The 23,678-nt window shown below is 40.8% G+C and overlaps 1 protein-coding gene across 6 annotated transcripts in view; it reads right to left on the bottom strand.

Annotated features, from left to right (window-relative positions):
- Nucleotides 1-23,678, bottom strand: part of RASGRP3 (RAS guanyl releasing protein 3) — a 106,128-nt gene that overhangs the window by 11,956 nt on the left and 70,494 nt on the right. For 5 of the 6 annotated variants that reach the window (XM_045447173.1, XM_045447174.1, XM_045447172.1 and 2 more), the window contains 7 exons: nucleotides 22,201-22,374; nucleotides 21,704-21,820; nucleotides 19,413-19,688; nucleotides 13,027-13,104; nucleotides 8,866-8,982; nucleotides 4,396-4,511; nucleotides 1,181-1,328 (listed from right to left, as the gene is read on the bottom strand). In XM_045447173.1, the coding sequence (XP_045303129.1) occupies nucleotides 1,181-1,328; nucleotides 4,396-4,511; nucleotides 8,866-8,982; nucleotides 13,027-13,104; nucleotides 19,413-19,688; nucleotides 21,704-21,820; nucleotides 22,201-22,374 (1,026 nt within the window). The remainder of the gene's footprint in view (nucleotides 1-1,180; nucleotides 1,329-4,395; nucleotides 4,512-8,865; nucleotides 8,983-13,026; nucleotides 13,105-19,412; nucleotides 19,689-21,703; nucleotides 21,821-22,200; nucleotides 22,375-23,678) is intronic. The other variant, XM_045447175.1, reaches the window with a different exon arrangement.

A 23,678-nucleotide genomic window follows, 5' to 3' on the forward strand; every position in this document is an offset into this window, starting at 1 on the left:
AAAGTGAAGCATGAGTCCTATCAGGAGGGCAAATCAGGGCATCACTTGCTAATGCTTCCTTAATAACTAGCAGACAACACAAGGCAGGAAGAGGCTCTGGGTCAGGTGCCAGACAAGGACAGGAGACAGTGACCTCATGTAGATGGGCGTAGAGCATTATTTCCCACAGTCCTTTGATTTCGGACCTTAGGTTGCCGTAAGATTTGGAGAGAATATGGAGCCAGTGGAACATGATGGCTGAATGAAGCTAACAAAACTGAGCTCTGGCATCTGGACAAAAGAGTAATAGGCATGCTGGCTGCAGGGCCATCTTGTCCTAGAGGATCACATTTTCATCTTCTACAACTTGGGTATCAACTAGACTTTCAGAGCACATGAGTCTTTGTTCAATACCAAGGCCAAAGCTGCCTTTAGATGACAAAGAATTATCAAATGTGGGGAAAAGAAGTGAACCAGCTTCCTTTGTGCAGTGGCATAGGCAGAGCCCAGGATTCAGAGTCAAAACACCCGTGTTTGAATCCTGGCTCTGGTAATTACTGGCTGTGTGATCCTGGGAAAGTGGACTTATCCTCTCTGTACCTCTCTGTCTTGATAGGCAAATGGGGAGAATAAAATGTCCTTGTCATGAACTAGTTACGAGGATCAATTATACTAACGTCTATGGAAGTACTTCATTACTGTCAAGTGCCAAATAAACGTTACTTATTATTACAACCATCTTCCTTCCAAAAAGATTTTTTTTTTTACTTTTTGAGTTATGAATTATTGAGCCATGCCATGATGGATGTCTGGTGACTGCTACCACATGAAACAAGAACTGGGAGGAACTGGTGAAGATAAATACTCCCCTTAATTGTACCTGCTACGAGTATTAGTGACGAATGCCAAGGCTCATTGGGCAGAACCTTTCCCTGGCAGGGATTAACAGACAAACTGCTCTCTTGAGTTAACAAGCCTCTCTATCCTCCCCTGTTGCCAGCCCTACAATCCTAGAAAGAACATAGTGAAACCTGAAGATATTGCTTTTGTTTTAAACTTAATTTTTTAATTTCAGGGAGCCATCATACTTTACTTCTGATCTAAAGCACACAATGGATTCTGTTGGTGTATTATTTTCCGACACTCTCAGGATGCCGTACAAATAACTACACACAAGAGAAATAATGGAAAACAGACTTACAAATCCTGCACAGTGTTCACAGAAGGTTGGCTTGAGATAGGTCATCTCCTGAAAATTATGGACAAATCCTGGTCCCATTTTACAGTGTAATTGGGACTTAGCTCGCAGGAAGTAAGCCATCATTTCGTCTTTACTAATTAGGCCATCCCTGTAAAGAGAATCAAAAAAGGGAGCGATCTTTGAAGACCACGTTGCTAAGTGGCTGACACACTTTAATCACCCAACCTCCCAAACCTTTGTGGCCAAAAGCAGGTGGACAGTGTTTACTTTTCTGTTCTATTTGAAAGGAGGGGACCTCGAAAGACAGCATTCAGTGCCAGAGGCTTTCAGAGTAAGAAGATGTGTGTGTGTGTGTGTGTGTGTGTGTGTGTGTGTCCTGTGCGTCGTAGCACAGAAAGTCTCTTCCATTACCAAATAGTAGCTTCAGAAGGACATCTCTTTTCTAGCCCTAACCTAACAACAGGGTGTGCAAGAATCAGGCTGCTGGAGAAAGGCAGAAAACTGTAATGACTGGGCCCACCAGTCTCAAATTCATTCAGCCTGCTGTCATCCAGGCCACTGCCAGTGGTGGTAATCTTTCATTCAGGTCTTATTGGCTTACAGACCATTTACCAGAGGGATTCTTCCAGATCTTCACAGCCAGTGGCACCCACCCACACATAATCAGACTTCTTGTTTACCAAGATCAAATCCACCTGATAAGAGGTGATCTTCATGCTGCCTTCTCACCACACCAGCACACGCTGGCGACCACACCCTTCTGTGCCAATTCAGAATTCCTTTGTATCTCATCTGTCCTCTCTTGGGTCCTCCTGGTCTGAGGAAGTCATGCTCCCATCCCCCACTCTCCAGCCTCCCAAGACACAGCTCCTTCTGGGTTCTGCTCAGTCTCTTCACCCACTCCTTCCTCTGTGTACAAACACACTCGTGACTTCCTCTCTTGGAAAACGACTTTCCTCAACCTCGCTTCCAACTCCAGCACCTATCTTTCCCTTTCCCTTTCTTCCTCCCAAGCTTTTCAAAAAGAATGTTCATTAGAGGTTTTTCATTTTTTTTTCTCATTTCCTTTGATTACTCCTCACGCCATGTAACCGGGCTTCTGACCCTAACTCTCTGTTGAAACTGTCACAAGGACATCCTCAGTGGCCTTTTCTCACTCCTTGATGTTGCTGACCTCCTGGCTGCACATGACTTGGGGACAGGGTTTTTCCTTTTTTGACACTCTGTCTTCCATGTGACCCTGTGATTCTACGTAGCCACAGTTTCTCTCCTTCCTCCCATGCTTCTCCTGCGGTATCTACTTCATTCTTTCAGCTGCATGTAGGGAGAAGAGCCCCTGAAGCTACATTCCTCAGGGCCCAAGCTCATCTTCCTTTAAACTTTGAATTTGCTCCCACACCCAGGACTCCAGCTCACAAGGCTGGGCTGAAGACCTAGCAATCTATGTCTCCAAAACTGTTCTCCTGAATCTTGATACCACATCTAGAGCTTGCTAGAATCTCTTCCTGGATGGTCTACTGGCCTCACAAAATCAACATATCTAAAGAAGAAATCATATACAGTATGAATATTTCAAACCTGCATTTTTAGGGAAAATTTTTTTTATATCTTTGTATTTATATACAAAGATATTTTATGTCTTTGTATTGTATTTATATCTTTGCTGGCACAGTGTAAGGTCCATCTAAAGAATCAGCTGAAAAAACAAAAATAAATGAAGAGTAGGAAGTGATTTTAAATTCATGCCCTACTGAATTTCAGTTACACATCACTGACAGAAACATACTAAGGGAGGTGGGCAGTTAGCAGGTAACTTAAATTTCATTTTGTAAAATAAGTTTATTTCTAATAATTTAACTTATTTTAAAGGATTCCTTGTTCTAGAAATACAATGAAGATGAATTAAAGTTTTAAGATGTTTATGATATAGTACCAAGGAAAGCCTTAGCGTACTGAATTACCTACGGATTTAATTAAAAAAAAAAAAAAAAAAACTTCACACACCAACAAAATTATTATAGAATTTTAAAGTGATATAATTTGGACATTCCACCAGTATAAAATCTAGCATCTCATTATAGATGATTTTTAAACTAAGAACTAATCTCACATAATTAAAAATGAAGCAATTGGGGAGCCTGGGTGGCTCAGTCAGTTGGGCAGCTGACTTCGGCTCAGGTCATGATCTCACAGCTCATGAGTTCGAGCCCCGCATCTGGCTCTGTGCTGACAACTCAGAGCCTGGTGCCTGCTTCAGATTCTGTGTCTCCCTCTCTCTCTGCTCCTCCCCTGCTTGCTCTCTCTCTCTCTGTCAAAAATAAATAAACATTAAATTGTTTTTTTAAATGAAGCAATCAAATTACTAATGTCAGTGTTTCTCTGCAATATATATTTCATATCATTATTTTCCAGTGAGCTGGATATTAGCTTCCAAAGTCATCTACTTTTCCAGGAATCATTTGAAGCTCAATAGAAATATATTTTTACTTCATTGACCAAAATAACTTTTGAGCTAGTGGAGAGAAAAACAAAGCAAGGACCCTTCTTGGCTATCTGCAGACATCACCTGCTCTTCTGAAAGCTGTAAGTAATTTAAAATAATTTTCCTTCCTTAGTTTTAGTATTGCCCTCAGGTCCACTGATGCTGAGGACTCTACCAGCCTAGATGTAACTATATTTCTCCTCCATTTTTTCTTGATGGAGGTTTTGGGGTTGATGAAATAGCTAAGTAGAAGTAATATGGAGAGTTGGGCTCATTTGCAAATGGGCACTTACACTCAACACTGATGATGTAGCCTGCCCTATAATCTCATCCAGCCAGTCAGGTTTGTGAACACCAAGAAAAAAATCAGTGAAACATTACACTTGTCTCATCAACACACTAGGATTGAAGCTGTCAAGATGCAAATTAAAGGTATCTCTGGGGTACCTGTGTGGCTCAATCAGTTAGCTTCTGGCTGTTCATGTCAGTTCAGGTCACGATCTCATGGTTTGTGAGTTCAAGCCCCACATCAGGCTCTGTGCTGACAGTGCAGAGCCTGCTTGGGATTCTCTCTCTCTCTCCCCGTCCCCTGCTCATGCTCTCTCTCTCTCTCTTTCAAAATAAAGAAATAAACTTAAAAAAAAATAAAAAATAAAAGTATCCCTGTTCTCCTCTGACACTAATTTTCTGTTTCAGGATAGCTGCATTAAAACATAACAAAATTAAAACTTACTGATCTTTGTCCAGGACACAGAAGGAATCCAAAAAGGGAAAATTGGCAGCTATACTTTCAAAGTCCTCTTGGGAGATGTACCCATCATGGTCATGGTCATAGTTTCTAAACACAGACTGCAAAGGAAATACAAATATTTACTGAATAACTGGGTATGAGTCAGGCTCTGAACTTGTTATTGGGAAAGCAGTGATAACTAGTATATTGTTCTATCAAGGAGCTTGGAATCCAGTGGGAAATAATGAAATCAAGAAGCCTTTATGGTATAACAAGATAAGTGCAATGCTGAGGATAAAAATAGGCTGCTGTGGGGGAATTTTAAGGGAGATTTTAAAAGGTTTCCTGGAGGGGCACCTGGGTGGCTCAGTCGCTTAAGCGTCCAACTTTGGCTTGGGTCAAAATCTCATGGTTCCTGAGTTTGAGCCCCACATTGGGTTCACTGCTGTCAGCCTTTCAGTGAAGAGTCCACTTTGGATCCTCTGTCCCCCTCTCTCTGCCCTTCCCTTACCTGCACTCTCCCAAAAATAAATAAATATTTAAAAAAAAACATTTCCTGGAGAAAGTGAGGTCTAAACTGAGACCTCAGTTTTGGTAAGAGTTAAGTTTGGTGAACTCACAAATGCCAAAACCATAACAATAGACAATGAAACTTTAAAATGTTAAATTATCTAAAAAAAATTCAAGTGTACTTTTTTTTTTGAGAAAGAAAGGGAGGGAGGGAGGGAGGGAAAGATACAGAGAGAGAGAGAGAGAGAGAGAGAGAGAGAGAGACAGAGAGAGAGAGAATGAGCAGGGGAGGGGGAGAGGGAAATGGAGAGAACATTAAGCAGGCTCCAGGAAGAGGGGTTCTATCTCACCATTATGAGATCATGACTTGAGCCAAAATCAAGAGCCAGACACTTAACTGACTGAGCCACCCAGGTTCTCCTAAAAAATTCAAGTATACTTTTAACGCAATTACAATCAGAATTCCAGTGGCAATTTGTTTTAAGTGAACAAATTGATTCTAAAGTTCAAATTAAAGTAAACATGTTGAGAATAGCCTAATATTGTTTAAGATAAGAAGAAATGAGAGAGAACGTGCCCCATCAGAAATCAAATATTCTACAAAGCTACATGAATCAAAACAACATGGTACTACAACTTACTATAGAGAGCAGAGTCCAGAAATAGATCTATGTATATATAGGCATTTAGAGCATCAAAAAGTACCTTCTCAAATCCACAGAGAAATTAAAGATTATCCAATAAGTGCTGTTGAGTTAAGTGGCTAATAATCTTACAAAATCAATTGTCCAAAACTAAATTCTAGATGCATTAAATATTTTAATGTCAAAAATAAAGCTATAGGGATGCCTGGGTGGTTTAGCACCCGACTTCAACCCAGGTCATGGTCTCATAGTTCATGAGTTTGAGCCCTGCTTTGGGCTCTGTGCTGACAGCTCAGAGCCTGGAGCCTGCTTCAGATTCTGTGTCTCCCTCTCTCTCTGCTCCTCCCCCACTCATGCTCTGTCTCCCTCTCAAAAATAAACATTAAAACAATTTTAATAATAAGAAAGCTGTAAAAGTATGAAAGATAAATAGATAAAAATAATTTTTATGTTTTGTAATCTCTGAGTGGGAAAGGCCTTCCTTAACATTACATCCAAGTCAGAAGCTGTAAACAATTTAAAAAATTTTTATTTTACAGAGAGAGAGAGAAAGAGAGAGAGCCTGAGCAGGGGAGAGGGGCAAAGGGAGAGAGAGAGAGAGAGAGAGAGAGAGAGAGAGAGCCTGAGCAGGGAAGAGGGGCAAAGGGAAAGAGAGAGAGAGAGAGAGAGAAAGAGAGAGAGAGAGAGAGAGAGCCTGAGCAGGGAAGAGGGGCAAAGGGAAAGAGAGAGAGAGAGAGAGAGAAAGAGAGAGAGAGAGAGAGAGAGAGAGAGAGAATCTCAAGCAAGCTCCATACTCAGCACAGAGCCCAATGCAGACTTGATCAAATAATCCTGGGATCATGACCTGAGCCAAAATTGAGTCAGATGCTTAACCAACTGAGTCACGCAGGCGCCCCTACAAAAATATTTTATTACGTAAAATGCAAAATAATTGAATCAAAAAACTCAGCTGACAAATGTAAAGATAAATGTCAGAGAAGATTATTTGCAATATACCTGAGAGCAAAGACAGAAAAGGAAAACAGGAGGAGACCTGTTGCAGCTCAGGAGAGCTCAGGAGAAAAGGAGACCACCAAAGTAAAATTACACGTGGCCAATACATTCATGGGAAATGCTCGATTCTGCTAGTAATTACAGAAACACAAACAAAACTTTTTTAAACCTCTCAGATTGGAAAACATTAAAATAATGGGTAATTTCCTAGGGAATGAGAAAATAGGCACTCTCATATTAGTTGATGAAGTAAATAGCCACAATCTTTCTGGAAGACAGTCAGTGCTTACTCTCTGACCCAGCAATTCCACTGATGGGAATCTGTTCTAGGAAAATAATTGAACAATGCTGCTCAAAGACATACGTGGGTGTATGTGTTTATGGGGGAATAAAGTCATACAAGATAGTTTACAAATTATCAGTGGTTCCCCTTCGAGAGCAGAATTCCCAAGGCCTAAAAGTAAAACTTGTATTCTCTGTATTTTATGAGAAGCTTGCATATTTACAATGATTCTGACTTTCTTTATAATTGAAAAATAAAAGGATTTTTCCATTGCCCTCTGCTAAATTGGGTTTTCCAAAAGGTTTGTTAAGTTCTCCCCAGGAGCAGATGTATGCAAACAGATTATAATGAATCTTTCTCCCTTTTCCCAATGCTTTCTCTCTATTCTATTTGATCCATATTGCCCTATGTTGCAAGCTGCTTCAGGGGTACTTTGGGAGATGAACAAAGTATAAATGAACAGATTACTTAAAAACATGACTGCTTAGAACCCATTGTAAGTTTATTTATAGAAAACTGAATTGTGCAAAATCACAAAATATACAGTCTTTTTGCAAGTCCCAATACCAATACTTACCTACAATCAAAGTTGCTTAAAGTTAACTACTTGTACCTACTTTTATAATCTAATATCCATATTTATATCCATATTAAGGGTAGAACTCTTTTTGTAGAATAAAATTTAATGTGGAAATGCATAATAAAATCCAATCTTTCATTTGATTGAACCAACAGTAGGCAATTTATCCAAATTGGACAAACCTTCCACCATAAAATTGGAACTGGAGAGAAAATAAGAGAGAAGGTAAAAGGGAAGAGAGAGAGAGAGGAAGGGGGAGAGGGAGATACAGACTCCCCTTGTGTAGCAAAGAAAGTCTGTCTGCAGATAATGGAATGAGCATTCAGAGAAAAGCAGAGAAGAGAGTGGAAAAGAAAATAGTTGTGTCTTTTCATTTCCCAGTTCTAGACCTTCCTGAGCTGCAACTCTTGGAGCTGGATTCCTTCCCCACCTTCCCTGGCTCCAAGCTGGGTCTGTTACACAACATCAACACAAGGCCTCCACTGAATCTTATGGCCTTCTCAGACGCTTTCCTCACCCTTTCTGAACTTTCCTTGCTGCCTCACATGCTGCGTAGTAGTTTTCTTCCAATGCATCAGGGTTTCCTTGATGATCCAAGATGTAGAAAATTCTTTCTTTTTCTTTAGGTTTGTGTGTGTGTGTGTGTGTGTGTATGTGTGTGTGTTTAAAGTAGGCTTCACACCCAGCATGAAGCTCAATGCAGGCCCTAATCTCATGACCCTGAGATCAAAATCCGAGCTGAGATCAAGAGTTGGATGTTTAATCGACTAAGCCACCCAAGCACCCCCTCTTTTTCTTTAAACATCCGCCCCCCAGCAAAAAGTTTATTTTATCCCAAAGATATGATTCTATTGTATCATACCAATCCATTAAAGCAGATGTTTAATCAGATGTCATAGTTTTTATTGCCAAATCTGTTTCCATTTTCCCCACAATGGTGCTTCTACTCTTCTTTCTACATGAAAACTCTGATAGACACTTTCCCATAATTAAGTAATGTTTCTGACCTAAATGGCTCTGTGCAGGTGTGTCACAGACCTCAATATAAACAGCAAGAGAAACTATGCACCCTACAGGATCTTTTCTTACCTTCAGGTAATCAATTTATTGGGCATTTTATTGGGACCCATATAGGTTTTTAATGAGTAGATTCTAATCCCCAAACAGTCCCTCAAATTGCAGGGGCAATGATGGAGGCATCAAATGCTGGTGAAAGAAAGTTGGAAGTAGCTGAGGGTATTTGGGTAAATTAGAACAGAATGACAGGAAGGGGAAAAGGGCAATTCTGGGGGAATCTCCCCCATATGCCAATGCCAGGTAGAGCTCAGTGTCTGCTAAATTGATCCTACCTGCCAGAGTGCTGTTTTCATTGACTTCAGTTGATTCTTGGGAAACTGTAGAATATTCTGGGAAGAGAAAAGGGCCTTCTAGTGCTAACTCTCTACTCTCTCTCAATCACTTACCTCAACTAATTTCCTTATGTGCTTGTTGATGACTGTGGGGTCTGGCTTTGGCATCACTCCTGATGCCCACTCCAGGGGCACCACAGGCTTGGTGGGTGTTGTCGGGGAGGTAGGCTGCTGACAGGGGGGAAAAACACACTTTTCAACTTTATCTTAGACCTTAAGTAATCAGGGGACACTGAGAAAGAAATACACATTTTTATGTTAATAATACAGTAAAAACTTACATATGTATCACTTAAATGTTCTGAAAACAAACATCTTTTGTCAATAGAATCTAATCTATAACTAAATACATATTTGGAGAGTGTATTTTGTTTAGCAGTAGTCTAGATTCCATTTTTTTTTTTAATTTTTTTTTTTCAATGTTCATTTATTTTTGGGACAGAGAGAGACAGAGCATGAACGGGGGAGGGGCAGAGAGAGAGGGAGACACAGAATCAGAAACAGGCTCCAGGCTCTGAGCCATCAGCCCAGAGCCTGACGCGGGGCTCGAACTCACGGACCGCGAGATCGTGACCTGGCTGAAGACGGACGCTTAACCGACTGCGCCACCCAGGCGCCCCATAGATTCCATTTTTTTAAGTGGGAAAAAGATACTGTTCTCTCATCCCACTCAAAAATTCTATTCAAGTTCCCCAAATATTACTAAAACATCCTTAAAACCTATGTAATAATCCATACAGATTTTTGTATAATGCAAAATATATAAAACACCTGTTATCTAGTTCTTTAATACCTGGTGTTGATAATAAACTAGTAGATGTTTGCAGTAAATGGGCCCATGTGAATGGCCAAGTTTATGTTCTCATGCTGGCATCTCTTTCAATATGCTTAATCGCTTCTCACTATTTGGCTAATTAGATCTTTCTAGCCTCTTTTGTGAACTTGCTTCCTCCATATGTTTTCCCACTTTCCTGCAAGACATTTTCACTAAATAATGTGGCCAAGATGGTAGCAATAATGCATAACGTGTTTACACAACACAGAGGCAAAACACAATCCTATCGGGAGACAAGCCAAGAGTGCAATGTACTTTATTCCTCTCCCCAGGACCTTCACTAAATGTAAATATTTTTGCTGGTGCATACATGCAAATCTGTTTTAACAGGTGTTTATTTGATACTAAACTGGGGACAAACATGTTTGCAAGAGTGACTGTACTAGATTTAAACCCTTTGCAATGTTTTGAGGTGGGTGTTGCTGGTATCCTTTGGGCTACCAACAGGACCAAAAAGTACTTGCCATCTGTATATGATCACCAACACATAGGCTCACTCACACATCATGACTCTTTCTATCAAGCTTTTCATTTTGTTCATCTGATGAAGGATAAAGCCACAGTTCCCAAACTGTATAACGAGGTGTCCATCCAGAACACTGCAGTGGACTCTCAGGGATACCAAAATATATTTCAAACTCCCAAGGGAAATACAGCAGTACTCAGTATTTGTTAGACACCATGTAAACTACCAGCTTGAAATAGTTTACAATTCACCCATTAGATCATGCTGTATTTCTTTCAATGGTATCAAATATTTCCAAAGCAAAAAAAAAAAAATAAATAAAAATCAATGTGGAACAAGAAAAAAGGTAGCCATATTCAATCTGATGACAAAATTTAAGATATTGTTTCATGCCCAACAGGCACACACATCCATTAGTAAGTAATTGTGGTTTTTAAAGAATTAAAATATTTTTTTATTTTTTTTAATGTTTATTTATTCTTGAGACAGTGAGGAAGAGACAGAGTGCAAGAAGGGGAGGGGCAGAGAGAGACACATACACACAGAATCTGAAGCGGGCACCAGGCTCTGAGCTGTCAGCACAGAGCCCAAGGCGGGGCTCCAACTCACAAACTATGAGATTATGACCTGAGCCAAAGTCAGCCACTTAACTGACTGAGCCACCCAGGTGCCCCTAAAATATTATTTTGATTTCAACGTATGTGTATTGTTTTTTAAAGTGGGTTCTAAGTCATTAGAACATTAATATATATTAAGCTGTTTGGACCTAACTATTCTATACGTGGAATTGTTAGGTATTTCTTTTGACCTAGAGGTAGAGTGAAAAAACTGAGACACCAAATAAAACACAAAGAACCAGTGAGACACGAGCGTGCCCTGTGAAGAGAAAAAGGTTCATGGTGGGACTTTGGTGAGGTCCACAAGCACCAATGGTAAGCACACTGAAGTTACAGGCTCTTGGTACCATCATCCTGACAGGAGCTTGTTCTCCAGTGGCAGCATGTGTCAAACCTAAGTGCAAAACAGGGTGACAAGCCACTTAAGATAAGAGGCAGTAAGGGATTGGGAAATGTGTTTTCATAGATTCATAGGATTTTAGCACTTGGAAGGGACTTTGAAAGAATCTGCTTTACAAAAGATAAAAAGATTTTTCTGTGTTTGATGGAAACATCTTCTGAAATTGGCCAAAATCTATCCTGAAAACAAATGTAAAAGGCACAACTCAGGCAAGTGTACCTTGTTCTTAGCATGTTCCCATATAAGAGGTGGCAGGAAAAGGACAGGCAACCTCACGCAGTAGAAAAGCCTAGGCATTGGGGCACTTGGGTGTCTCAGTCAGTTAGGCATCCAACTCTTGATTTTGGCTCAGGTCATGATCTTACGGTTCATGAGATTGAACTCCACGTTGGGCTCTGCACTGACAGTGTGGACCCTGCTTGGGATTCTGTCTCACTCTCTCTCTCTGCCCCTCCCCCACTTGTGCTCTCTCTCTCTCTCTCTCTCTCTCTCTCTCTCTCTTTCAAAATAAACAGATACACATTTAAAAGAAAAAAGCACAGGTGTTGAAGACAGACAGGCCTGAAGCCACATCCCAGTTCTCCCACCTACTGGCTATTAGTGCTCCGTGTGAGACACTTATGCTCATCGGACTCAGTTTCCTTAACAGAGTTAATGAGATAACATGGATATGATGCCCCACCAGGTTCCCAACAACCAACTGATAGCAATTAAAGTGCCTTGTTCCAGGTAAAGGAAGGTGTGGGCAGGTGGAAATGCCATGGGCACACACATAGCTTGCCACACCATGCTCAGCCTCTTCACAACAAAGCAAAGGAATGAGGAGCTCACAGGTTGCTTTTTTCCAGTAACTTTACCTTTCTCTCTAGCTCTTACTCATGCTAACTTTGCAGAGGCTAGCCTTCATGCCTCCATTTACCTCTGCTGTATCTTCCCACATGGGTCTGTTCTTCAGTGTCCCCAGGAGATGGGCCTCTGGTAGGGGAGCTGAAAATGCTGATGGAGCCACCACACTCACAATTTTAAGAACAGACGTTACCAGGTCAACTAACTCAGACTCAAGTGCACACCCTCCCTGTACCAGAGAACAGCCCTGCCTCTTTGGGGCTGATGCTGCAGAGTCAGAATACAGGGACAGATTGAAGGTCCAAGTCACTGGCAACATCCCAAGAGTTCAACTGGTAAGGAGGTAAGTCATCAGACCTTTTGCAGAAACCTGATCTGAGGATACGAGTCCAAGAGGCAAGTACAGACATGTTTTCCTTGAACATGCAAACCTCATCCTCGCTGCAAATTTCAAATTTACCCAGGTATTCTTTTATGAGTGCAAAACAGATGTAAGATACAGTCCGCTCACTAAAACTAATAATCAGTGTACATTCAGTAATGCAATTTCCTCAATCTTATCATAAAATGTTTCTTTGCTAAGAATCAGCCATTAATTGAGACACTATCTAATGTGATACTGAAATTCTGAGTTGAGTCGATCATTAGCAGAGAAATTTGTGAATTATGATCAGGGTATTTAAAATTGATTAAACTTCATTTTATGCTGAATGGGATTTTATGTTGAAGAATCTAAAACGCTGTTTCACATTAAGATGCATTCTCTTTTGTTGAGGGGGAGGACCTATAGGTAGGCAGGCTCTCAGAGGAGACACAACACATAGAAGATAACAAGAAAACAGAGTAATTGGAAATAATGGTCTTCTTTGTTAGCCTCTGATGAAGAAATCATACTCAAACTGTCAGAGCTAAGCTGTTCCACTGGCAAAATGGAATACAGATTTTTTAAATGCTTCAGTCTTCAGATCACAAAGCATCACTGTAATAGCCAATTACTGTAAATGACAATCAATGGTGTTTGGCACTGATCCTTAGAAAAAAATCCACCTACCGATTTAGAATTTCTAGGCTCCAACACCAGTGACAATTTGTAAATATCATCTTCTGTGTGATAGAGGTCCAGAGAGAGCTACAACAAATTAGAAAGGATAAATGATGATGTTGGATCACATTTACTTATTTATTTACATTGCTGAAATATTTTCAAACCAAATGTTGAAGCTCAGTGTCTAATAATTTGAGAGAATGCAGAACATTAAAAAGATAGCATGCAGAGGCAGAACATGAAATTTTTAAACCAAACACTTTAGCATGGTCATCAGCATCCTATGTGCTATATCAGATGTGTTTATATCAACAAAAGGCAACATATTTGAGCTATGAAGTAAGATGCCCCCACTCTCAATGCTACAGGAATTGCTCAGAGAGGCAGCATATAAAGCATGAAGGAAGGTTCTGGAGTCAGTTGGGCCTGAGTTCAAGTCCTAAGCCTGCCACTGGTTAGCCTGGCACCTTGAGCCAGTTATATCTTCTCTGACACTCATTTGCCACATCTGTAAAATGGAAATTATCATAAAAATCCCTACTGAATTGAATTTTGATCAAGATCAAATGGAATACTTCATGTGAAGTACTACACACACAACCTGGTACACAGTAAAATGCCAAGAAATGTTATTTGGTGTTGTTGATGTTACTATTATTATGACAGCTGTTACTACTAATATTATTATTATGTGGGGGGGGGGAAGGGAGGTCACTGAAAACAGAAATGATCAGGACAGAGTCACAGAGGACCTTGTGAACTAGGACCTAACTGGGACTATTCGGACAGAGAAAGAAGGAGAGAAAGATCAGGACAGGCAGGGACAACAACTTAGACCAAGATTGGAGCGCATGAATGAAATCAGTAAAAACTAAAATGCATGGTCCCATTCATCTAAAATAGAAGGCATGAGACTTAAAATCAGCCTGGATGAGTCTCACCCACACCCTTAATGTTAAGATGCCAGATGAATCATTCCATTTCATCAGCAGTGAACATAACCAGATGCCCTGTCCTTTCTTCGACCATTGGGGATGAAAAATTCTATTTAACATATTTGGCCTAAAAATAAAAACTTAATGTGTATGGGTGTAGAGTGAGGGAGAAGCACAAGAAGGATGAAGTGGGAGAAAACTCAGAGGCAAAAGATGTCTTTCAAGGATTTATCTTGCTTTCATTTTTTTTTTTTTTTTGAGAGAGAGAGAGGCAGGTGAGGGAGAGAAAGGATCTTAAGCAGACTCCAAGCCCAGCACCCAGCCTGACGCGGAGCTCCATTTCATGAACCATGAGATCATGACCTGAGCTGAACTCAAGAGTTGGACACTTCACCAACTGAGCTACCCAGACGCCCCTACAACATTTAAATTAAGGATTGCACACATCAGGTCATATACTGCTTTATCTAGACTTTGTCACCTAAAGATTTTTTCTAAACATAATGAAATTGACTTGACTATAAAACTGCCCCATCATCATTTCAGATCTTGAAAATCCTACCCACAAAGAACAGGCACTATATCCATCTTCCATTAAACAGTCATTCCTACCTCCAGGGAGGAGAGGAACCATCCCCTAGTGCCTTTACAAACAAATGCCTTTACCAGGCAGCTCATTATATAAAGGAATGAAGTGAAATGCATGAAAAAGACCTTTTGGTAGAAACACCGGTATAACAATATCTTATTTGCCAAAACCGTCTTCGCAGATGTAATTACCTTGGGACCTTTCCTCTGAGCTCAACAACAATAATAACAGAATGTGACACTGGATCTCTGGGTTAGGGAGGTGACAGGGAGACGTGGGGTCCCTGATGAATGGGAGACAGCCACTGCTCAGGTACAGCCAATTTTTGTCAGCTTGACAATTGACATATCTTCTCATTTGTCAAGAGAAGCCAGAAATCTGGAGTTTTACATGAAATATCTCAATTTTTAAATCCTGGCAACCAACATAAAATTTTTATGATTCTGTGTGGGCCAAATAAAACACATCTTGCCAATGGCAGTTGCCTGCTATTTTATAAATTCCACGATGGAAAACTCTACCGGCTTCTAAGCCTCACAGAAGCAGGCAGTGCATCCATTGCCATCTTTTCTGCCTCTATAATCCCAGCCACAGTTTGCTGCCTTGCATTGTGAACGTTCCATAGGGAGAAAATCAAGTCACTGTTTCCTTCTGGATTCCTTGTTATCAGGAGTTGATCTGGACTTCGATGAGCATGCCCCTGTCCTACTGATTCGGACTTTAATAATGAATGGCAGTGGTGCCTGCTGGAAAAGGGATGACAACAGTGCCAGAACATCTGACCAGAAATCCAAATAAACCACACACTGAGTAGGGGAGATGCTCTCTTGAAAGACACAGAACATCTGTGGTAGTTTCATACATCAGATGGACAGATACCAGATCCTATGATGGAAATGTCTTCTCCAAATGTTTGCCCTTAATTTATTAGTGGTGATTTGATCCTGAGCAAGTTATTAGCCTTTGTGGGACTCAGTCTTTTGGTCTTTAAAATGGGAGGCATAAATAATAGCTCCTTACCAGGACTTCTGTGAAGATTAAATGAGCTAACATGCATTCAGTGGGGTTTGTGTAGCGGGCCATAGAGATGGGCATTGCATGGTTGGCTTCCAGTCAAATGCCACTGTGCTCATCAGTGAATGTATTACTCCCGCCATCTTCTGCTTTCCCAGCCATGATCCTACCTACATGCATTCTCTCATCTCCTCTGGATTTTACAGCCCTGTGCAGAGCAACATGTTTCACTTCCTCCACAATTTTTTTAAAATAATTAGAGGCAACTTGTCAATGGAATCTCAAGAATGCTTGCTTGTGTCTAACATATTTTGAGCTTGGAGAATGGTCTGAATCACTGTTTCATGTTGCTGCATTTACACCCAAGCTTATCAGCAAAGATGGTTGTGGATTTAGTCTGCACATTAAGACCTATGTCGCCCTGACTAGAGAACTGCAAAATAAAACACACTTGGTCATCAAACTATCTTATTAACCATTTTTACAATTCTTCGTCTTCTTCTTCTTCTTCTTCTTTTTTTTGAAACTGTAAAAATACAGGGGGCTTTCCAGTTATTTGCATATACTCAGAATGGTAAAAGTAACTGATAGATCTAAAAATACTATGAAAAGAATCAGATGATTTCGTATACCATAAAGTAAGAAGCATCAGCTTTTAAAGCTTCTGGTTCCAGGATTAGGATCACAGTGGAAAATGCCTTCTCTAAATTGTCCCTGAAAAGAGGAACAATCCAAAATCCACGTGTTTAGTGCTGGGGTCTCCCTTCCTTCATGTGCCCAGGGCTGTTCAGGGTCTAAATTTACAATGATAAAAATGGCACACAGAGTCTCTGACTCATAGATTTTGTTCTGTAATTAATTCCTTCTTTAGCCACCCATGAAGAGGGAAGGAGAGATTACTTAATTTTTACAGATGCAAAATAAAATATATATAAAATAAACAAAATAGATGTAAAATAAATCAAACAGAGTAAATGCCCATCACTGAGAGACAGAGAGAGAGAGAGAGAGAGAGAGAGAGAGAGAGATACCCCCACCCCAAGCGGGGATTCAGAAGTTCTCCCTTTGCAAGCCTTTTGTCCTTTAGAAATCTGTTTCTTCCTTTGTAAAATACAAAGGGACAGGGGTGATGTTACACTCTCTGCCCTTCCCAGGGTCCCTCACAGGGTGTCTGTGTATATGAAATATATGTGAAAATGCTATGAAAAATGCAATCAGTTATTACAGAAAGTCCCAAGGTTGCTATGCAGCCTACCACATGGAGCAGACATTCTGTAATTGCTGATTTATTTAAGAGCTCTCATTTTCCATCTCTCAGGGCTCTCAATCATGTATTGGCTTTCTCACCTGGAGCCATGTTTAGAGGCAAATAATCACTTCAGGTAAAAACCTGACCTAGAATCTTGGGGAAAAATGAATGGAGAAATGCTGCACTTATGGATGCCCTCACAGCTTCTGTCAGTCAAATAGTTCTAATCCTAACACATATCTGCTTCATGAGATGGCCACTGGGCTCTAGTGAACACCTGATGGGAATCTCCTTTATCTGCATTGAAGAGATTAATCTGCTTGTGGCCAGGAAGAATGAATGTATATTCCTGGGCAATGAACCTTCTTGTTGGTTGTAGGGAAGGAGGAGGGGTCTTGGCTTTAAATAGAAACTGCCTTGATCGATGTCCATATGTGGGACTGTGCTATCTGAGGAGCCACTGGGCTGGAACCACAGTATCAGATTGACACCAGGCTCCTTATTCTCAAGGGGCCACCAGTCCTTGTATCTAGAATCACAGAAGTTTAGAGCTGGAAGAGATCTCACAAATGAGCACAAAATCCCTTATGAAAAGACCAAGGGCAGGTCTAGCTAACAAGGAGACAGAACTACGTAACTGCACACACAGAGCTAAAAGCTTGATCTCCTGCCCAGGATTCTTGCCACTGTACTACACTAGATAACATTGTTGTCCTAAATACAGTGCTTGGTGGCTTCTATATTTTCTTTTAATACCCGAGAGGGGGTGGGGCGGGGATTGATTGTGTTGTCATCCTTTTTCTTTATTCTTTCCTTCCCAGGCAGAAAAAAATATATATTTCTTAGCCTTTATTTCTAGGGTTCAAATTTTCCATTTGCTCCCAAAAATTTCATTCAAAATCTTTTGATACTTCTCTAAATATCTTTCATTATGTTGCTTCATTCATAACTCAAAATTAATTCCCCTACTCCATCATCATCTTTTGTCGGGATAAGAAAATGCCCAAGCGTAGGCACCTGCTCTATGACACTCTCCTCCATGTAGTGAAGGTAGCCTGGACACAGACAGGTGGAACTTCAGCTGGTCTGCAGACATCACCTGTGCCTGTGGCTTTGCTGTCTGATTGGGGCTGCAACTCTGGTCACTTATTCGTGGAAACAGATTTACATGGCAAATGATTCATAAACGCAGGTGCCTGGATTATTGAGAGGGTTTTTCCCCCCCAGTAGAGAATGTCTGTGTGTTTACTGTTTGTCATACAAACTCAGTCCCAAGAGATTTGTGTTTCTGTGTGTCAGCCACTTCTGCTTTATGCTAAGGTACAGCTGGTATTACTCCATGCACTTCAGGGGTTCTATGCCTTGGTAAACAATCATGTGTTCTAGGAACAGTGTGTGAGAAGGTCTAGGAACCGCTCCTATGCCAGTGCAGTGGTCCCAGAGGATTTAGGCCCTCAGAGCTTCAGAAGGAAATTGTTTTCATTTTCCATGGCCATGAATGGAAAAGAGTCAACTCAGTATTGCAGTCAAGTGTCTGAAGCTTCCGTATTATAAACCCAAACAGGGAAGTTGCTTCTCCATTTGTTAAACAAGGGTGAAAGAATTTGGTTATGCCTCTTCCCTCTGACAAGGCAGCCATCAATGGGGTAGGTTCTCTCCCATACACCTGTTGTGTCTAAAAGCGCCAGGACCTAGAGATCAGCCACGAATGACAAAAAATATGAATGCTAGTTGAATTTCATCTGTCTGACCCACAACATTCCTAAATGCAGCATTCAGTTCATCTTTTGAGCTCCTACATATGCCAGGTATCATGAGAGGCAGTGGGGATATGGGATATATATGGCAGGTAAACAGGAAAAAAAAATCTAATACAAAATGATACTTCCCTACGGTTAAGAAAGTATAAAGGTCAAGAGCCACACATGAAGCAGACACTTACTGCTCTGGAGAGGAACAGAGAATGCTCCAGAAAGACAGAAGGTTTTGAATTTGAGCTAGTCACAGGGGTGGATAGGGAAGGGATTTTCCAAGAAAGTGCAAAGGCCAGGAAGCAGAAGGCAGCAGTTCATGGTGGAAAGCCCAGTGTTCCTCAAAGGCAAGTGTGATGTGGCATCAGGTGATGACAACCCAAGATACATAGACAACAAGTCTAGAAGGGCCTCAAAGGCCAGGCTGGCAAGGGGAGGGTGGCAGTGCGGACAGGGAGATCATGGAGGAGGACCAGGTATTATCCCAGGCTTCAGCTATGCTGTGCGGGAGGGCAAAGGGAAATGGATGAGGTGAGGCCACGTAGAAGGTGGTGATGAGCTAGACTGGTGTGACGAAGAAGAGTGAGGGGCTGAGGGTGGAGGGCCTCTCCAAGAGCTCTAGGAGCAGAGCTATAGGGGTGGTACCTAGGCTCCTCAGGACAAAGGAAAATTTCTCTGCCCCGTGATTATAGTCTCAGCTCATGCCGGATATGGGGCTGGGCTCCCCTCCCTTTCAGATCCTGCCCCATCTACCAGCCCTGCATGCAACCTGGTGAATGATCTTCAAGGACTTTCCCGCATGCCCTGGGAAGTGAGAAGAGCTCTCAGCACAAACTCCCGTCCCCTCAACTCACCGTGAGCAGGTTGATCAAATCCATGTTGGGTTCTAAGTGGTGGGAGGCATTCTGCAGAGACACCAGTTCGCTGAGGGTAACGGAGAGCTGGTGCATTTTTACAATGTTAACTTTGTTGTCCTCCATCCAGTCTGGGAAAATGACATGGACTGCTATCAAGTCTTTCAAGTGGACGCCAAGGATGGGAATCTTGAAGCCCTCACAGTCGGCAAAGGCCTTGCGGTAATTGCAGTAATTGCCGTTGGAGGAGACCAGCTCTGTCATTTCGTTCCAGTTCTGGAACAGATGGAAAAGTAGGGTTTTCAGTCTTCCCTCCTACCCACCCCCAGGCCCTGCCATGTGTGGCTAGGAAATTCCTCAGCCACTGAGAGAAGTATCAATTGCACGAACACTGATGCAGGGAAATTATTAACCTAGAAAAAGAAAATTAGAAAAATGTCCTGGGCCTGGCTATATGAGCTAGACAGTGTGTTCTATTCTACGGCAAAACAGAAACTGCCCGCACCTCTGCCTACCTACTAGGGCTGGTAGGGTGTTAAAAAGCATCAATCATCTAGAAGTGTTTGGCAATTCATGGAAATACTACAGTCCACAAACATAAGCATGCATTGTATTAAAATACAGTATGTAGTATAGTACAGTTGTTGTTCTAAGAAAGTTGCATTCAAGATATTACTTAAAGGTTAACCTGGAATGGGATGGGGTAGGAAAAGCCACACCGAGGTATGAGATAGCTGTGGTTTGGGACTCTGCCACTAACTAGACAGGTGACCTTTGGCAAGTAACTTCATTTTGAGGGGCCTCAGTTTCCTTTTTTGTAAGAAAGAAGATTTCAAATAATTTTTGAAGATCCACTGGTGGTTCCAAGCCTCTAAGAGCCTCCACTGAATTCTTACTCATCACAATGTGTAAAATGTGTTTTGCTCTTTACTTGAAATTCAGTACGAAGCTCAAGGAAAATAAGACACTTACATAATGAACCCCAGTATGCTTAGAACAAGTGATATGTTTTAGGTCAGAGAGCAGTGCTTCTTGGCTTACAACCTCCTGTTTACCGCTGGTTGCCTAAGAGCAACCAGACCTTCCTCAATTTTGATCAGCCTACAACTTTCTGAAAGCAGCCCTGTGACTCAGACGGAGCTGTCTCCATTCCTAGGCCCAAGTTTGGGTTCTGATTTACCGTCATTATAATTCCATCCCTCTTGTTTGTGATTGGTTCAAGAACACAGAGGTAAGCCAATCGGTACATTATATTCTTCTAGCAATTGTTATTGGTCCAGGGGTGAAAATGTGACCTGAGATGGTCCAATCTGCCTAAAAACAACGTCTTTCATTCCATGGGGGCAGGGCTGAAGGCGGAAGTTTTCCCTGTCTCCGACTTGCAGACAGCCCAATCAGGAGAAAGGCCAGTCTAAGGAAACAAACAACTGATACTGAAAGGTAGGCAGAACTACTGAGCCAGAGCTCTAATCAGATTATGCCTGGAGTTGGCCCTGCTTTTTATACTTCCAGGTATGTGAGATGACCCATTGCCTTACTGTCTAAGCAATTTCAAGATTTTTTAAAACTTAGAGCTGAAAGTGTCCTTACTGATACAGCACACTACATGCTTACAAAGAAATCTTTTCCTAAAGATGAAATGTTCTTTTTCACTGACAAAGGAAAAATATTATTATTGTGGTCTGGAAACAAATATGGCAGAAAAAGCTCAGTTTAAAAAGACAAAGATCATTGTTTTTTTTAAATATATATATATATATATATATATATATATATATATATATATTTTTTTTTTTTTTTTTTTTTTTTTCCTGAGAACTCAGCTATAAATCTGAGGGATTTCTAGACAAGGTCAACATCTCTCTCTTCCTTTGTATCTGTCCACTGTGTTTAACACAGTGCTATGAATAGAGCAGGTGTTCATTGACTTGATTTGAGGAGGGTAGGGTAGGAATGATTTGTCTTATTTGCCTTGTACGCCCTGTGTGTGTCACAGTGTATATCACATAGTTAGCACCAAGTGCATATTTGTGGAGTACTCACAACTGCAATATGTTAATGGTATTCTTGTTGGGACACTTGGTATTCTTAAAGGCCTCCTTATTGGGACACTTGCCACCACTTCCAACCTGTTTTTGCCAGTGGTGTGCCTATTCCCTTCCTATTTAATTCCCCATGTGTAACCAACCACTGTCTAGGAAGAGAACTTTCCCCTTCTGATAGGAGCATCCTATCCCTAAACAATTTACAAATGACTTTTGTACTCAGGATTGGAATTTAATCCACCATACCTTTGTAACTTCTGAAGAAAGATGAGAATGGGTCTCCTTGAGGCGTGAGATAGAACTATGACTAAGGCCTCCCACCACTGCCATCAGAGTGTTAAAATTTTTGAGCTGAAGGAGCTTCTGCAATAAAAAAAATTACCATCAATACTTTGTAAGAATTTTTCAACTATTCCAGCCTCTCTGAAGTACAGGTGAATGCACTATTTTAATAACAAGGATCTAGGACAAATAATATCAATTTAACATGAAGCACAAATGCAATCCACCAGAAAAATATATCCATCATTTTACAGAAAACGTTACAACGAATGCTTCCAAGTATTGCCAATTAAAGGCAGTCTTCGTGCATGAGAGAAGTATGATGTTCACCACCAGATATTATGAATACTTTAATTGTCCTTTATGGTGTGAACCCCAAATTTCTTTGATGACTTTTCTCTAGAGGGAACAAACATCTAGAATCCTTTAAGAACCCCAGGCTAATGCCCATACATACATACCTTGGCAACATTGATAAACTTTGTAATGACTTCTGCCCTTTGCTGGGGGGTTGGTTTGCTAAGAACCATCAATTGGACCCACTTAGAGATTCCATTAAATAAAGCAATAGATCTCTCCAAGGTTGGGTTATTCTCCAGGCAGCCATGGATGACATAGCTTTGGTAATCAGTGAACTAGTAAAAGAAGATTCAGAGACTCTGAATTATAATGGAGTCTTTGTAAAATCAGAAATTAGAACATTGTGTGGAAGATGTGAGACGCTGTTTCATAACAACATAATGATTTCTTTCATTTCACATTTATGATGGTATCTTACACATTTGAATATACACGTACCCTTAACATATTATTTTGCTGTGTTTCACTCCGCCATACACAGATACATGCTTACACATCACAGTGTTGGACAGGGCAGGGAGGGACAAGAGTCTAAGTCACATTCCAGTGAATCTCAAATTTGCTGGATCATAAGATCCACCTGAGGCATTTGCATTATAACATATTGGTTTCTGGGGACACTTCAGACCTAAAGGATCAATATCTCCAAAGGAAGAACCCAAGAGTCTTCATTTTTCACCCACTACTTGTGATTCCAACAGCCAGGCAAGTCTGAGATACAATGGCATACATTAAAGAAAAGGAAATGAATACGAATATAATGATTTCAAGTCAGAATAATTTTGTACAGTTTTTTAAGAAAAAAGAAGAAGAAAACAATAATTGAAGTAAGGCAGCTCCTTAGCAAAACAGACACCTTTTGGGGGAGTCAGTATGGATGCCACCAAATACATGTGAGCCTTCTGTCATGTAAACAATGCAGGGGGTTCCCTCTCATGGCCTGCCAGGAAGGGATCATTAAGGTCCTCTCCAAATAGGATTATTTTGTGAAAAGAATCAGTCTTTCAGAAATTCATACTTCTAACCTCATGTTCTTCTTTGCAAGTAATAATGTAATTAATTTCCTGGCACCTTGGAAAAGAAAGAGGAGTGATTGCCCCAGAGCTTGGTGAGACAAAGCCTGATCGTGAGCCATTGTGGAAATAGTCTCATAACAAGTAAATAGAGAGTAGGTGGCTAGGAAGAGACCACAGTCAAGAGGAAGAGAAAGGAGGTGGAGAAGGAACACTATTAAGATGGAGTAGGAAAGAAAAGTTTAATTCTGGCTCTCTATATCTGGAAATAAACAATCTGATGTGAGAGTCTCATCAAAGCCTACAATTCTTATTCTCAACCTATGCCCGTAATTAGGCATTTATACAAATCCCAACCTAAATAAATATGTCTTCCCTCAAATGGAGGGCCTAGCAAAACATGTTCACTTGGGAGAAGTCAATGGAGCTAAATAAACCTTGAATGGTTAAATCTCCACTGAGTATTTAGAAAATCATGCTTTAATCGTATGAAAGGAGACATTGAAAATAGCGACAGATATATAGCTCCTAAGCCATAAAATAAAGGCAGGATAATATTTATCTTT

Source organism: Leopardus geoffroyi, chromosome A3 (genome assembly GCF_018350155.1).
Source record: "Leopardus geoffroyi isolate Oge1 chromosome A3, O.geoffroyi_Oge1_pat1.0, whole genome shotgun sequence".
Taxonomy (NCBI): Eukaryota; Metazoa; Chordata; class Mammalia; order Carnivora; family Felidae; genus Leopardus; species Leopardus geoffroyi.